This window comes from Phyllobates terribilis, unplaced genomic scaffold (genome assembly GCF_046119375.1).
Source record: "Phyllobates terribilis strain yellow unplaced genomic scaffold, ASM4611937v1 Scaffold_3__8_contigs__length_932513732, whole genome shotgun sequence".
NCBI classification, from domain to species: domain Eukaryota; kingdom Metazoa; phylum Chordata; class Amphibia; order Anura; family Dendrobatidae; genus Phyllobates; species Phyllobates terribilis.
The window spans coordinates 71,114,129-71,132,090 of NW_027362763.1; the positions used below are offsets into that span (position 1 = coordinate 71,114,129).

The 17,962-nt window shown below is 50.7% G+C and overlaps 1 protein-coding gene across 2 annotated transcripts in view; it reads right to left on the reverse strand.

Moving 5' to 3' along the window:
• The window catches only part of LOC141258843 (cytochrome P450 2K1-like), a 129,645-nt gene that overhangs the window by 40,682 nt on the left and 71,001 nt on the right, over nucleotides 1-17,962 (reverse strand). For both annotated transcript variants that reach the window (XM_073674014.1, XM_073674013.1), the window contains exons 6-7: nucleotides 6,526-6,702; nucleotides 220-361 (exon numbers count right to left, since the gene is read on the reverse strand). In XM_073674014.1, coding sequence (XP_073530115.1) covers nucleotides 220-361; nucleotides 6,526-6,702 — 319 coding nt within the window. The remainder of the gene's footprint in view (nucleotides 1-219; nucleotides 362-6,525; nucleotides 6,703-17,962) is intronic.

Below are 17,962 nucleotides of genomic sequence, written 5' to 3' on the forward strand. Positions count from 1 at the left end.
AAACTCCGTGCAGATGTCCTCCTTGGTGGGATTTAAACCCACGACCCCAATACTGCAAAGCAACAGTGCTAACCGCTGAATCACCATGCTGCCCATAAACATCTTTCTTTTGTAATCAGACGACTAAAAATTGAGTTCACCATTAAAATCTGAATTTGGTAAGACAATTCTGTGAAAATAATTCTTACTGTAGGATTATTTGGAGAAATAGTTTCTTACTTTGTATCTCTGGATATTTCATCATTAGAAGAAGACCCCATCGTAGAGTGGTCGAGGTGGTCTCCATCCCAGCAGCAAAAAGGTTGCCGACGAGCATTACTAAATTTTCATTATGGAAATATGATGCAAATTCTGATTTTTCCTAAAGCAATTGAAAAATCCTTTTTAGAAACATGTGGATCATAACAAAGGCCATACACGCAATAATAGAGAACAGATTATTCAAAATCTTCAAATTAATCCTCAAATAGCAAATATTGAATATTGTGGGATATTTAATACTACACTTTTAAAAAAACTTTTATCATTTTTTGGAGACATGTCTGAATTTTGATTGGTGGGTGTACGGGTGTTGAAACCCTAAATTGCTAAAATAAAAGGAGTAAGAATGCAAGGCCGAGCTCGGCTCGTCTTTGAGACTTAAAGTGAATTCATCATAAAAAATTAAAAAAAATGTAAGTGTAGCACCCTGAGGATTCGGCTGCTACAGGGGTATTGCACCTCAACCCAGAGGTGTGATATTCCACTCCCGGGTAAGGATGGAGTGTGGAACTGAGCTAGTAGGCTGCATGCACTACACACATCCCATTTCCGGGGGACAGACCGACGGTACTCCCACTTAATAAATGTGCAGGTACGACAGTGTCTGTTCCTGGCTGGAGTGGGAGGGGGGTGGAACATCCCAGTAGTGTAGGGGCAGATAGGGGGAGCAGCCTGGGTAAAGCTAGGAGCTCATTGGGTGCTGGTCACCTGAGCTCACACATAAAGGGAGTATATAAGGTGGGCACCATCTTAGATCAGGGTCAGTCAGTCAGTCAGTTGTCAGTCAGCCAGTCAGACAGTCTGTCTGAGAGCCTGAGAAGCAGAGCAGAGGAGAAGGAAGAGGGACCCAGAGGCGCAGGAAGAGGGGACCCCAAGAGCCCATAAGAGAGCTAATAGGGTGAAGGGTCGGCAACAGGGTACCGGATCCCAAGCTGGTGGAGGCTACAGCACTAATCCTCAGCCAGAGACCGGAGGTCGTGGGCAGGATCTGCCACGACCACCCACTAAATCCACCCGGAAGGCAGACCAAGAATAGGGTCAGGGAACCCAGAGACAAGGGTTTACCAACAAGAGGCCCGAGGGAGCCGGACTTAGGTGGATCCTTGGTGGGAACGGCCAGAAGAAGGGAGAGTCAGAAAGGAGCTCAGGACCACACTCCGGAGTTGCCTGGGAGTTGACCGAGTCCAGGATCTGGTGGACGCAGCACGGCTCGGGTGGTCACTGCTGTACACAGTGACCCGAGCAACACCAGTAAGTAAAACCCTGGAACTGCATTTTATGCCTCTGAGTCTCTTTGCTGCACCTTCACAACCACCATCCTCCACGGCTGACCCCCTGAGGCTATACCCCTCCCGTTGGGGGTTATACTACCCAAAGCTGCACACACACCACCAGCCTCAGCGGACCCTGCTGCAGCGGCGGCCGTAGTGACCGCAAATCAACGGGTGGTGTAGTCGACATAAAAGAACATCTAGTAACATCTATAAGGACTGCCACACACTGAGTTTGACACCCTGGGCACGGACCGGGTCACAGCCACTCGGAGACTACAACCCCCATCTGATCCGGCTCCGGGTATCCCTAACAGCACTGGCCCAGGGGGCGCGTCAACTTTGGCGTAGTTGGCAGGATAACGTGCCCGCAACAACCGGGTACTGCGTGCCTGAAGAAAAGTTCACCGTTACCTGAAAAAGAAGTCTCCTGCCGGTTCCGGAGGGTCCCCGCCAACGGACCCCATCACAGGTCGTTTCCCGCCGGTTGTCCGCCATTTGCAGCTTTTTCCCGCCATCCATGGAGTTTCCCGCCACTGGGAGACGATTCCCGCCATTTCCAAAGATTTCCCGCCTTGGAAGAGCGGACGCCATTATGGGCGTTCCAGAGGGTGGCAAGAGGTCACCTCCCATCGTGGGCCAGGTCGAAGAATGGCGCCAAAAGCGGAAACCGCGCCCACCAACAGAGACTGTGATGCTGGAAGTGTCCATCAGCGTAAGAGAACTGCCCCTGGAACTGACAATCACTAAGTTGCCCCGGGACCACCCTCAATGTGGGCGGAGACAGAACAAGAGAACAAAGATGGGTGTCGCCTGGAGCAGTCTGGAGAGAGCGCACCCGGAGACAAGAAGTCTGGAGGAGAGTCCAGAGAGAACACACCCGGAGATGGAGGGAGAGGCAGGCAGCACCGACCCAGTGGTCAGGAGCCTGTTGCAGGTCGCCACTCCAGAAGGCCTGCTGGAGATCCTGGCGCAGCTCCCCGGAGATCGGGAGCGTGCACAGACCGCGCTGGAGGGCCTAGCACGGAGGATGGCCCGGGTGCAGCAGGAAACACTGGCGGAGTGGACTCGAGAGATGGCCCAGCAAGCCGGAGCCCGCCAGCGAAGCATGCCACCCGCAGCGGGGAGCAAGTCCACCTCTGAGGACGGCGAAGGAGGGACGACGGCCGGAGACGGCGCCGCGGAGGGAGCCGAAGAGATGAAGGCAGGTAATGGGGACGACAGCATCCCGTGCCCAGAAGCCGTAAACCTGCCAAAGCTCCCCGTCGCAGAGCCCGAAGCCCCACTCACCGTTCCCGTAGCCGCTGCGTCATCGCTCCAAGCTAGGCCTCAAGCGGCCGGAGCCGCGGCCACGCCCCCTGCTATGTCACGTGCCTCAATCCAGAGCGCGGCCAAGCAGGAGAAGCCACCGGCCTGGTCGCAAGGCCGAGTGCCCCCGGGCGCCGCAGTACAAACAGCGCCCTCCACCTCTGCCGAGCCGCCGGCCTGGTCGAAAGGCCAGGAACACCCGGGCGCCGCCGTCTTCACGGTGCCCTTCACATTCAGGGTGCCCCAAGCCTGGTCGCAAGGCCTGGTAAACCTGGGCGCCGCTACCACCACAGCGCCCTCAACCTCTAGAGCGCCGCACCTGGGTGAAGACCTGTTCGCCCAGCATACGTGCCCGGATGGGCAGCCCTTTGTGTGGCCTCCGGAGTTCGTCAATCCCCGACTCCGGAGGGAACGGCCTCTGGATGAGCCCCTGATACCGCCTCCGGCGCCTGTCAAGATGACCCCGCTCCCGCTGGAAGAAGCGCAGTTCGAGTGGGACCCCACCGGAGGAGACCTCATGGGGTTCACTCAGGAAACAAGGGCAGCCGCAGCTGAGCGTGCGGAGTGCTGCCGCCTGCAGTTGGAAGTCTTTGACAGGGAAAGGAGAGAGAGGCGGGTCCATGAGCAGCGGCTGCAAATACAGAGCGCTGAACAGAAGAGCCGGACCCGGAGGAACCCCCGTGCAGCTCATGCTCCCCGCACCATCGGGACTGTGATTAAGTTCAACCTGCAGCATGGGTGGGGCTTCATTAGAGACCATCATACCCCCGGCGACGTCTTTGTGACCCGCAGAGACGTAGAAAGCCATCTGCCGGAGGGACACAGAGGTCGTGACCTGTATCTAGGGGACGAGGTCACCTTCACCCGGCACAAGTGTGCCAAAGGACCCTACGCCCTCCATGTGCATCGCCTGACGGAGGAGGAGCTGCGGTGTGAGGAGGAGCAAGAGGACCCGGACGGGTCTGAAACAGAAACTGAATCCAAAGAAAGAGCAGGAGGACGCCGTCGTTGAGTACGGTAGAGAAGAGACTGTATATAGTTGCCCGTAGGGGTACCAAAAAAAACTGTTGCTGCTTAAAATATGTTCCCCGTTGGGACAAAAGAGTGAACTGTACCCGTGTGTCCCCATCCCTTAACAGGCTGAGGACTGTGAACAGCCGTCCATAATCCCACTGGTCGAGGACTGAGAGCGGCCATATCCCATTTGTATATAGTTGCGCTTCCTAAGGCGCCCTCTACCGGTTTTATAGGAAACTGTTTTCTTCCAAGAGAGACTGTCGCACTTTACCCGGTCACAAGTTGCACAGTGACCGGAGGAACCAGAAGCAAGAATGTTATTTATGAAAAGTTTTATATGAAAAGTTTATTACTGATGATAATATATAGGATGTTTTATATGTTTATGTTTTGAAAAAAAAAAAATTTGTATGTTTTTGGATGTTTATTCTTTTACAGCCTGAGGACGTGCTGTGATTTACCAGGGGGGAATGTAGCACCCTGAGGATTCGGCTGCTACAGGGGTATTGCACCTCAACCCAGAGGTGTGATATTCCACTCCCGGGTAAGGATGGAGTGTGGAACTGAGCTAGTAGGCTGCATGCACTACACACATCCCATTTCCGGGGGACAGACCGACGGTACTCCCACTTAATAAATGTGCAGGTACGACAGTGTCTGTTCCTGGCTGGAGTGGGAGGGGGGTGGAACATCCCAGTAGTGTAGGGGCAGATAGGGGGAGCAGCCTGGGTAAAGCTAGGAGCTCATTGGGTGCTGGTCACCTGAGCTCACACATAGAGGGAGTATATAAGGTGGGCACCATCTTAGATCAGGGTCAGTCAGTCAGTCAGTTGTCAGTCAGCCAGTCAGACAGTCTGTCTGAGAGCCTGAGAAGCAGAGCAGAGGAGAAGGAAGAGGGACCCAGAGGCGCAGGAAGAGGGGACCCCAAGAGCCCATAAGAGAGCTAATAGGGTGAAGGGTCGGCAACAGGGTACCGGATCCCAAGCTGGTGGAGGCTACAGCACTAATCCTCAGCCAGAGACTGGAGGTCGTGGGCAGGATCTGCCACGACCACCCACTAAATCCACCCGGAAGGCAGACCAAGAATAGGGTCAGGGAACCCAGAGACAAGGGTTTACCAACAAGAGGCCCGAGGGAGCCGGACTTAGGTGGATCCCTGGTGGGAACGGCCAGAAGAAGGGAGAGTCAGAAAGGAGCTCAGGACCACACTCCGGAGTTGCCTGGGAGTTGACCGAGTCCAGGACCTGGTGGACGCAGCACGGCTCGGGTGGTCACTGCTGTACACAGTGACCCGAGCAACACCAGTAAGTAAAACCCTGGAACTGCATTTTATGCCTCTGAGTCTCTTTGCTGCACCTTCACAACCACCATCCTCCATGGCTGACCCCCTGAGGCTATACCCCTCCCGTTGGGGGTTATACTACCCAAAGCTGCACACACACCACCAGCCTCAGCGGACCCTGCTGCAGCGGCGGCCGTAGTGACCGCAAATCAACGGGTGGCGTAGTCGACATAAAAGAACATCTAGTAACATCTATAAGGACTGCCACACACTGAGTTTGACACCCTGGGCACGGACCGGGTCACAGCCACTCGGAGACTACAACCCCCATCTGATCCGGCTCCGGGTATCCCTAACAGCACTGGCCCAGGGGGCGCGTCATAAGTATTAATGCTTACATTTAAAAAAATATATGTTAAAAAAAGTTAATGGTATAAAATATGAAAAATTATTAAAATCTTGAAATATTTTTTTTTAAACACTAAGGGGAGCAGCTTTCACATCTGACATGAAAACCAAGTGTACTCGCATTATGACTGCAGTAAAAGTGGGCAAGATCTGCTCTGCATGCCCAGTTTACAGTTGAGGAAACCATACATAGGAGATTTCGGTCAGAATCCAACCGTAGTCTCCTATTGCCTGTGTCTGCCATATTTGCTGCGTGTAAGTTTCGTGCACTGACATTTACACCCCAACAAATAAAAATGGCAGCCCTCCAGTGATTAAAGTAGTAAATAATACATTTTACAAGAGTTATTTAAACAGTTATAAATTAACTTTTTAGCAAAAATACAAGACATTAAAAAAATAATTCTGATACGTCTCATATAAGATACGTTAATTAGAAAGTCAATGGAGTCTGTCTACAGTCTTGGAGGAGAGCAGAACCGATCAGACACAAAACGGCAGAACACTAAGCAGAACCCTTATGATCCATTGTATTAACAGTAGTTATTTCAGCACCATCACCCCCACTGATCAAAACTTCTGGCAAGTCTCCATCGCATGTTAAAAGTACAGTTACGCTTTAATGATATGCATTTGTAAATGTTATCTTCCATTCACTATTAAGCCTCATTTAGTGACTTTCTCTTGCTAGCAAAGTGGAATGAAATTGAATATTTGATCAGTGATTTTCTTGCATGCAAAAATGTAAAAAAAATTGCAGAGCTTCTTCTAGCCACCAGTGTGAAGTCTGTGTTTTTTATGGATATATAGTCTTGAATGTGCGATATTAAAGGCTGACATGTCTCCATGAATTTTTTTGCAGACACTCAGACTCATATTACAATGGGTGCATGGTCTATTCATGAAAACCACGGATAGAACCTGTACATGAAAATCAAACAGTTGATTGAGTCTTTAAGAATATCCTATGCACAATACCTCTTGTTGCTTGACAAGAAAAGTGTCTATGAGAGTCCTCTGATCGTTTACGTCTAGCTGCTCCTTGTGCTTTGTGAAGGTCGCTGTAATAAACTTTTTGGTTTCGACAGCATTTTGATTGACTTTTCTGTGACCTCCTGGTAACCAGCGAATCAGAGATGTAAAAGTATTATACAACTGTATTGGACAAACAAAATGAAGTTGTTATTTCCCATGAATCCTTTCCCATAATTGTCATACCTTGTTTTTGCTAGACACTAGAGATTAGCAAATCTCCAGAAACGTATTTCGATCTGGCTCATTCAAATCAACCGGCAGATTAGAGTCAGTTCTAATACTTTAGGTTTGAATTGAGAAGGCCAGGAAGGGTTTAAAAATAATAAAAGATTACACTCACTTGTCTTAGGCCTGCCTCTGAGCTCCCCACTTGGTACACTTGTAACTCCCTTGTCTCGTGCTTGAGTTGCAAATGTCTTCCGGTAGTGACTAGGCCTGACATCATTGATGTACTGGCTACACAACTGGCTGCCATTTTGCTTGAGTCGTACAAATCAAAGCCCAAAAATTGTGGATTCTGGCAAATTTTGGTGGAAATTCGCAACAAATTTGATTCATTATGAATTGATTCACTCATCTCTACTTGACAGCGGTCACAAACATTGTCCGACAACAAGTTCTGCATGAAGCAGAATTGCTTACATACACATGGTATGGAGTCTGAATTTCTCATGAACATACAGACTTGGATTCACCTAGCATGTATGATTATCCAAGAAAGAAGGGAGAAGGATGGACCATTTAGAAATCCAACATGGCCATCCTTTCTTTCGCAAGTGGCCTGATGTTATTGGACTGTTGAGTTATTTGGTGGGACAAAATTGGTGGTTTGTGATCTTGCAGTGACAATAAAGCACTTTACAGGCCTAGGAATCAGAACTAAATCTTTGGCTCAGAAGAAGGCCGGCCTGAAATCTCTATTTACCATTACATTATTGGTCAATCCTGGTAAAATTGATGGGTTTGACCAACATTTCAACAATTGACATGAGAAGTTAATCTCCTATGTGACAAGTTATCGCTCATTGGTCTACCAGTATTGATTGTGTACCACTAAAGCCAGCTATTCACACTAGATGGCTGTTAGCCGAACGATGCTTTGGTCGATCGTTCGGCCGACAGCCATTTCAGTTGACTCGACCATAAACAGTAGCCCTTGTTCAGTTGAGCAATCCTGTATTCTCTATGAGAAATCTGCTGGCTGACACATCGGACGGCGGCTTATTTCCACTAGAACAATGTGATCGATAGTCCGAAATAGGACATGCACAATCGACATCTCTCCCGACATCTCTCCCGACCATCAGTCGCCTCCATACCCATTATACCATTGTCCAAACCAGTTGTTTTTGGAAAGTTTGGCTGACATTAATCTAATGTGTATGAAAAACTTAACAATTTCACTCTGAAGATTTCTGAACTTTGAAAGTTCAACTGGAATAGGATAAAGATGAAATATATATGTATTTTTGGTAAATTAAAGTGTCAAATAATGAAAGATTTACAGTAGGGCAACCTTTCAGTTGCTGCTGGTGGTACTACATCTGCAATCATTTTGCATTAAAGGGTCTTGCCTTCTTATCAAGTTATCACAGTGCATAGGCAATTGTTTGCTGATCGCTAGAGTCCCGCTACTTGGGTTCTCAGGATTGCAAAGTACAGCAAGTTATCATCTATCCTGAGAATAGAACATAGCTTGCTAAGATGGTACTAATCCTTTAAGTCACAAACTGGGTCAAACAGAGAATCAAACAAATTGCAATTTACTGCAGATTGACAATAATGAAGAGGCAATGACAAGCCCCAAAGGCTGTTTTGATCTGGTCATATAACAGCCTTGTGACCCACCAAAGCACAACCGCCATGTATCACAGCCAAGCCAGGAGTAAATTAAACCTAAAATTCACCAATTAAACATTAGAGATGAGCGTTGTTCGACTAGAACTGTTCTCCAATCTCAAATTCGAGCTGTTTTGGGCGGTGTTCGAGCCGTTCAGCGAACACGAACGATTTGAAAAAAATTCGGCTGTTCGAGGTTATGTTCGATAACTGTTCGTGCACCAAAATCATAACTGGATTTTTTCTCAGTAATGATGAAAATTAATGTTAATACGCAGTTTGAGTGTCCAGCGGGGCGGGGGTAGGGGCAGGGGTTGGATCTCTGCAGGAATAATGAAGATCTCCATTTTTTTTTCTCTTTCCCGCATTTACAGTGGGGGGGTGCAATCTGTCAGCCTATCAGCAGCGCACACATGGAGCGAAGTGCTTTTTTTCACACAAGCAAGGGCATGTGTCATTGGCAGTGTATGTCACATGTCCTTGCCCTATAAGACCCAGCCATTTTCCCCGTCGCCACCATTTTCTCACTGCTGCAGCTGCGTGTTAGACGGCACCGCTGTTGCTGTGTGCGCTATACCTTGTTAATTTCAAGCCAATTTTCGCACAAATCTACAGATAGCTTGGGAGTAGGGAATAGTTGTGATTGCAGTCCTTTTAAGGACTAGGTTACAGCATTTCCTACGACTTTTATCAGGCAGGTCTGTGCTCTGAAATAGATAGGTTGGGAGTAAAGACTAATTGTAATTGCAGTCCTTTTCAGGACTAAGTTACATCAATTTCTATCAGTTTTTTCCAGGCAGGTCTGTGCCAGTACTGTGCAAGTTTTTTTCACAGCATTTGGCTAAATCTAGCAAAGCTAATCCTTTTTGGCCTATTGCAGAGTGTGTTAGTCAGTGGAGTAGCCTATCTGTGTTGCAAGCTATACCACCTGTGTATAGAATACCAATTTTTTTACTGTACCTAGTGAAGTAAAACCTTTTGGGCATAGCATCATTCTATTAGTCCATCTATACTGACCTCCATCAGGTTGCAAATTGGATATAATTTTTTTCTGCATCTAGCTCTGAAAAAATATTTGGGCTTCAAGCAGTGTGTTGGACTTGGTCTATTAGTCCATCTATACTGACCTCCATCAGGTTGCAACTTAAATATAATTTTTTTCTGCATCTAGCTCTGAAAAAATATTTGGGCTTCTAGCAGTGTGTGGGACTTGGTCTATTAGTCCATCTATACTGACCTCCATCAGGTTGCAAATTAAAAATAATTTTTTCCTGCATCTAGCTCTGAAAAAATATTTGGGCTTCTAGCAGTTTGTGGGACTTGTTCTATTAGTCCATCTATACTGACCTCCATCAGGTTGCAAATTGAATATAATTTTTTTCTGCATCTAACCCAGCCAATTGTTTTGACCTAATACCACAGTTTGGCCCCTCAGCTCTGCTCGGTTCCCATCATTGTTTTTTTGTGCAAACAACTCCAGAGTTGTTGTTATGCACACGCCCGGGCTAAGCGGCGTGTGCGGGTGATTGGTAGTGATTCCACTGGACCGTGCCGGAGAGTGTATGCCTGGAGGGGCGTGACTAAGTATTCACCCGATCCGACCAGGGTCGCACGACGGCATACGACGCCAGTGCACCAAGGAGGAACCGAGCAGAGGGACCAGGTGCTACTCCAGGACAGACCCCGGACACGGCTGTTGACCCACACAGGGGAATACAGGAACAGGCTGGTAGGCTGGCACACAGACTGGAGGGTATAGGCATGCACGACTGGTATGCAGGCAGGCGGGTATGCAGGCAGGGGGGTAAAGGCAAGCACAGCTAGAGTGCAGACAGGGAGGCACTAGCAGGTAGGAACACAGGCGGGATAGAACCCAGTACACACCGGGACTCAGGAACAATACAGGCAGGATAGGGCCCAGTACACACTGGGACTCAGGAACATTACAGGCAGAGGGGTACAGGCAGGGCAGGACAGGACTGCCGGAGCAGCGGGCAGAAGCAGGGCAGGACAGGACTGCCGGAGCAGCGGGCAGAAGCAGGGCAGGACAGGACTGCCGGAGCAGCGGGCAGAAGCAGGGCAGGACAGGACTGCCGGAGCAGCGGGCAGAAGCAGGGCAGGACAGGACTCTGTTCACACGGAACAGACAGGAAGGGAAAGACAGAGCCAGACACCCACAGGGTACTTGCAGTGAAGTAGCGAGTGGACCACAAACTCACAAACGGGAGTACAGAGACAACAGGCAGGAGTTAGGTACGAGTTCAGACTCTGCAGAAAAAGGAAGGGAACGGACATAGAGGCAAAACAGGTAAAGGATAGGAGAGAGTTCAGACTGGAACTGAGTGTACGGAGGAGACCGACACTGCAGCGGGATACAGGAGCGGGTCTGGGAATACTGCCCCCAGAGAGGCGGGACGAACTGGCAAGGAGCGTGTTCAGACAGGACAGACAAGATACAGGAGCGGGTCTAGGTAATCGGCCCCTAGAAGGCGGGAGGAACAGGCTAGGAGCGTGTTCAGACAGGTCAGACAAGATACAGGAACGGGTCTAGGTAATCGGCCCCTAGAAGGCAGGAGGAACAGGCTAGGAGCGTGTTCAGACAGGACAGACAAGAGAACACAGAAAGGACTCAGTTCAGACACGGGAACTAATACCGAAAAGCAGGAGACATACAGGACTCAGTTCAGACACGGGAGCTGATACCGCAAAGCAGGAGACATACAGGACTCAGTTCAGACACGGGAGCTGATACCGCAAAGCAGGAGACATACAGGACTCAGTTCAGACACGGGAGCTGATACCGCAAAGCAGAAGACATACAGGACTCAGTTCAGACAGGCCTGGAAATACAGCCTCCAGGAAAGGCAGACAAGGAAACAAAGAACGGGACCTGGCACCTTCAGAGTGCAAGCACACACTGAAGGAAACACTATGCTCAGGCAGGGATAGAAGGGAGCTGCTGAGCTATATACCAAGTGACAGACAGCAATAGGCTGAGGACGCACAAGGGGTGTGACCCACAGCAGGTACAAAAGGCAGGAAGTGATCGGGCGCCGCCCTTAAGCAGCAGAAACAGACACAAACAGACAGCATGGAGGGAAGCCAGAGAGACATTCTGGACAGGAGATCAAGTGCGCCCTCTTGCACAGTGGGAGATGGACCACCATGCAAGGACGCCGCCAGGTATGTTACAGTACCTCCCCCCTTACGCCCTCTCTTCTTCAGGCCTGCCAGAATCTTCCGCAGGGAATTCGAGGACCAGTCGTTCACTGGGTTGGAGGGGGACAGAGACTTGAGGGTAATCTCTGCTTCGAGGTACATCTTGTCAAGCTCACAGGAAAAAATAGACGGGTTATCAGGTACATAATGAGGAAAAGTCACTGTCTCTTTGTTATCTGGTGGTATACCGGAGGATTCAGGAAACAACTGGAGGTCCTCCGCCGGGTCAGAAGAGTGCAGAGGCTCAGAGAAAACAACTGCTTCTGAGTACACTAGGTCGGACTCACTGGAGGAAGCAGGCGAGGTATCGGGTACCGAGTATAGGAAAGTCTCTGTCCATTCACCACCAGGTGGCACCCCGAAGGGTTCTGAACACAACTGGAGGTCCTCCGCCTGGTCGGAGGGGTGTAGAGACTCGGGAGTAACCTCTGCTTCGGAGTACACTAGGTTGGACTCACTGGACGAAGCGAGCGAGGTATCAGGTACAGAGTATAGGAGAGTCTCTTTCCTTTCACCACCAGGTGGCACCCCAAAGGGTTCTGAACACAACTGGAGGTCCTCCGCCTGGTCGGAGGGGTGTAGAGACTCGGGAGTAACCTCTGCTTCGGAGTACACTAGGTTGGACTCACTGGACGAAGCGAGCGAGGTATCAGGTACAGAGTATAGGAGAGTCTCTGTCCTTTCGCTACCAGGTAGCACCCCGAAGGGTTCAGGAGACAACTGGAGATCCTCCGCCTGGTCGGAGGGGTGTAGAGACTCGGAGATAACTACCACTTTGGGGTACCCATTGTCAGGCTCACAGGACGAAGCGGACGAAGTATTGAGTACCGGGTGTAGAGAAGTCTCTCTCCATTTGTCATCGAGTGGTATCCCGGAGGGTTCAGGAGGCAACAGGGGATCCTCCGCCAGGTAGTAGAGGTGCACAGACTCTGAGGTAACCACAGCTTTGGAGCATCCTTGGACATGCACACCGGTTAAAGAGAAAGAAGCATCTGATGCCGGGTGCAGGAAGTTCTCCTGTGTGGAGTCTGGATGGGCAGGAGTCTCTTCGGCCAGGAGAACTGGTGCACTACCCACGCACATTACCCATTGGGGTTTCTCCGGGATACAGGGAGATGAAGCTTCAGTAGGGACTTCAAGGTTGGGGTCAGGAGGTCTCAGGGAGGACAGACCCTGGCGTGACGGCTTGCCTCTAAGTCTAGCACGTCTGGACTGCCTCTTGAGGTTGAGAGAAGTATTCCGGAAAGCGTAGTCACCCTGTGAGGATTCTGGGTGGGCAGTAGTCTCATTGGGCTGGAGGACTATTGCGCTACCCACACACATTACCCATCGGGGCTGCTCCGGGATATTGGGAGGTGAAGCTTCAGCAGGAGCCTCCGGGTTAGGATCATCGAAGACCATTAGAAAGGCCACCAGGAAGGCCATTAGGTCCCGGAGGATCGGATCCTGTGTTTCATATAGGGGGTTGATCCATTCCAAGGCATCACCCGCCAGGTAAGACATAATAAAGGCCACTTTAGCCCAATCGGAAGGAAAATAGAGAGGGTAGGCCTTAAAGTGTAGCATGCATTGCTCCACAAATGCACGACACTGTCTTGGATCCCCATAGTAACGTGGCGGATCCGCAGGAACGAGAGCTGATAGATCAGTTTGGACGGTGCGTAATTTCGCCTGGAACTCAGCTAAGAGAAAAAAAATTTATTTATTTATTTTAATGCATATATTCGCTGGAAAACTTCTCAGAGGGCGAAGGCCGTGGGGCTCAACGGGAACCATGGCCTGAGCATGCTGTTATGCACACGCCCGGGCTAAGCGGCGTGTGCGGGTGATTGGTAGTGATTCCACTGGACCGAGCCGGAGAGTGTATGCCTGGAGGGGCGTGACTAAGTATTCACCCGATCCGACCAGGGTCGCACGACGGCATACGACGCCAGTGCACCAAGGAGGAACCGAGCAGAGGGACCAGGTGCTACTCCAGGACAGACCCCGGACACGGCTGTTGACCCACACAGGGGAATACAGGAACAGGCTGGTAGGCTGGCACACAGACTGGAGGGTATAGGCAGGCACGACTGGTATGCAGGCAGGCGGGTATGCAGGCAGGGGGGTAAAGGCAAGCACAGCTAGAGTGCAGACAGGGAGGCACTAGCAGGTAGGAACACAGGCGGGATAGAACCCAGTACACACCGGGACTCAGGAACAATACAGGCAGGATAGGGCCCAGTACACACTGGGACTCAGGAACATTACAGGCAGAGGGGTACAGGCAGGGCAGGACAGGACTGCCGGAGCAGCGGGCAGAAGCAGGGCAGGACAGGACTGCCGGAGCAGCGGGCAGAAGCAGGGCAGGACAGGACTGCCGGAGCAGCGGGCAGAAGCAGGGCAGGACAGGACTGCCGGAGCAGCGGGCAGAAGCAGGGCAGGACAGGACTCTGTTCACACGGAACAGACAGGAAGGGAAAGACAGAGCCAGACACCCACAGGGTACTTGCAGTGAAGTAGCGAGTGGACCACAAACTCACAAACGGGAGTACAGAGACAACAGGCAGGAGTTAGGTACGAGTTCAGACTCTGCAGAAAAAGGAAGGGAACGGACATAGAGGCAAAACAGGTAAAGGATAGGAGAGAGTTCAGACTGGAACTGAGTGTACGGAGGAGACCGACACTGCAGCGGGATACAGGAGCGGGTCTGGGAATACTGCCCCCAGAGAGGCGGGACGAACTGGCAAGGAGCGTGTTCAGACAGGACAGACAAGATACAGGAGCGGGTCTAGGTAATCGGCCCCTAGAAGGCGGGAGGAACAGGCTAGGAGCGTGTTCAGACAGGTCAGACAAGATACAGGAACGGGTCTAGGTAATCGGCCCCTAGAAGGCAGGAGGAACAGGCTAGGAGCGTGTTCAGACAGGACAGACAAGAGAACACAGAAAGGACTCAGTTCAGACACGGGAACTAATACCGAAAAGCAGGAGACATACAGGACTCAGTTCAGACACGGGAGCTGATACCGCAAAGCAGGAGACATACAGGACTCAGTTCAGACACGGGAGCTGATACCGCAAAGCAGGAGACATACAGGACTCAGTTCAGACACGGGAGCTGATACCGCAAAGCAGAAGACATACAGGACTCAGTTCAGACAGGCCTGGAAATACAGCCTCCAGGAAAGGCAGACAAGGAAACAAAGAACGGGACCTGGCACCTTCAGAGTGCAAGCACACACTGAAGGAAACACTATGCTCAGGCAGGGATAGAAGGGAGCTGCTGAGCTATATACCAAGTGACAGACAGCAATAGGCTGAGGACGCACAAGGGGTGTGACCCACAGCAGGTACAAAAGGCAGGAAGTGATCGGGCGCCGCCCTTAAGCAGCAGAAACAGACACAAACAGACAGCATGGAGGGAAGCCAGAGAGACATTCTGGACAGGAGATCAAGTGCGCCCTCTTGCACAGTGGGAGATGGACCACCATGCAAGGACGCCGCCAGGTATGTTACAGTTGTGAATTAGTTAACCACCAAAATGAGTGGAAAAAGGCCTGCTGCTGGTGGAAAGGGGAATAGGCGTGTTGGGAAGGGAAAAAAAGGTTGTGTCCGTGGGGTAGGTGTTAAAGCAACAGTAACATCTGCAGAAGAAAGACCATCTTCCAGCCAAACTAAAATGTTTACTTCTTTTAGCGGACAATGTGATAAGATCCCTTTCTTACGGCCACGCCAATCTCTGCACATTCCAGATGAGGCTCAAAAACAGCAGGTGCTTCAACGGATATCAAGTGCTCCTTTAAGTGGGCTCTCCTCCACATCAACTTCAACATCACAAATACTCCAGTACTCAAAGTTGTCACCCCAATCGCTCTTGCTTCCTCACAGCTCCCAAATCTCCAGCTGCCCGTCTGAGTATGAGGTAGAACAGATGGTTGAGTCTACAGAGCTGTTTACTCATACTATAGCCTGGGAATCAGAGGTCGGCTCCAGCGCTTCTGTGAATCCAGACGAGGAAATGATCTGCACTGATGCCCAGATCTTTATGAGTCAGATCCAGGACCAGACGCTGAAGGTTCTGACCATAATGTAGACCCTCATTCCCAAACTGTAACTCCTGTTGGTGGAGACAATGAGGAAGACGATGATGAGACTCAAATACCTGATTGGAGCGACAACTTTAGTTTTTTGTCAGGGCAGGAACAGATTGGCTCTGAGGACGACGGGTGTGATAACGCACAGGGTGATGATGATGAGGTTGGAGATCCCACTTACTGTCAACCCACAGTCAGCCAAGAGATGAGGTCAGCAGAGGAGGTGGAGGAGAATGCTAGTGACGACGAGGTCAGGTTGTGCCTTCCTGGACAGAGACGTAGTACTGGAAGCACGTCAACAACTGCATCCTCAAACACAACTCTGCCTCTCACCACAAGTCGTGGTGGCTCTTCAGGTCGCATGGGTGCTAAGCCTTGCATAGCCTGGGCATTTTTTCAGATCGATAAAGATGACCCAACTCATGTTATCTGTAACATTTGTCAGCAAAAGCTAAGTAGAGGCCAAAAAATACATAGTTTGAGTACTTCATGCATGAACCGGCACATGGACATGAAGCATAAGTTGCAATGTGAAGCTCACTGTGCTACAATGCAGCCTAGCCGGCTGGGCCAACCACCGTCTGCCATATCTTGTGCATCTGCGGCCTCTTCATCCTCTGTGACTGGGGGGACAGCAGTCACACCAGTTTTGGGATGCAGACCTGCCACATCTTTACCCGCAACAGCCAGCGTGATTGGCAGGTCATCATTTTCTTTGGAGGTGGTAACACCAGCTGGTGTTGAGCGCTGTCCGACATCGATAGCACCACCTTTGGATCAAGGCAACCTAACATGTCCGCCTGCATCTTCCTCACAGACCGGCGGTTTGCCGGGGACACCCTTATCAACCCTGTCTAAGCACAATAGCCAGCCCTCGGTCCCTCAGATGTGGACAAGTAAAAGACCATTTCCTCCTAGCCATGAGAAAGCTAAGAGGTTGAATTTCACCATCTGCAAGCTCTTGGCTACAGAAATGCTGCCTTTCCGCCTGGTGGACACAGAGGATTTTCGAGACCTTATGTCCGTCACAGTGCTCCAGTACCAGATGCCCAGTCGGCACTACTTCTCAAACAAAGGTGTGCCTGCGCTCCACCAGCATGTCGCACACAACATCACCGCTTCTTTGAGAAACTCTGTGTGTGACAAGGTGCATTTCACCACAGACACTTGGACGAGTAGGCATGGACAGGGGCGTTACATGTCGCTGACTGGGCACTGGGTAACTATGGTGACAGCAGGACAAGGGGCTGCTGTCCAAGTCTTGCCGTCCCGACGAGTTGTGCATCAATCCTCTTTATCTCAAAGTTCCTCCACTGCTTCTGCCTCCACAACCTCCTCTCCGTCCTCCACCTGCACCCAAAGTCTGTCTGGTCATGCCACAAGCTTTCTAACCGCGCAGAAGGGATCCTGCACACCTCCTTACTATGCTGGCAGTAGGGCTCAACGTCATCAGGCGGTTTTTACTTTGAAATGTCTGGGAAATGTGAGTCACACAGCTGAGGAGTTGTGGTCATCTCTGGAGAACCAATTTCATGAATGGTTGTCTCCAGTGGACCTGAAACCAGGGAAGGCCGTGTGCGACAATGCTGCAAACCTGGGTGCGGCCCTTCGCCGGGGCAATGTCACACACGTGCCTTGTATGGCTCACGTGTTGAACTTGGTTGTCCAGCTATTTTTAGCCCACTATCCGGGACTAGATGGCCTTCTGCAGAGGGCACGGTTTCTGTGTGCGCACTTCCGCCGTTCGCATCCCGCAGCTCAGCGACTTACATCTCTACAGAAGTCGTTGGGCCTGCCACTTCACCGATTAAAATGCGATGTGCCTACCTGGTGGAATTCAACTCTGCACATGTTACAGTGGCTGTGGCAGCACAGACAAGCCCTGGTGCAATACGTTCTGACGTATAGCCTGGGCCAACGAGATCCAGAGGTGGGGCAAATCACGCTGGAGGAGTGGTCTCAGATCAGGGACCTATGCACCCTTCTGCACAGTTTTGAAATGGTGACGAAGATGTTTAGTGCTGACGATGCCATTATCAGCATGACTATTCCGGTGATTTACATGCTGGAGCACATGTTAAACAGAATTCGGAGTCAGATGGTGGCACAAGAGGAGAAGGAGGAAGTAGAGGAGGAGGAGTTGTATGCGGAAGGCCTAACTTCTGCAAGGTCCAGACGGTCGGCAGCACCAAGGCGGCAGGCATGTGAGGGTGGGGGAGATGCTTTTACCAGGGCGCATGATAGCAGCC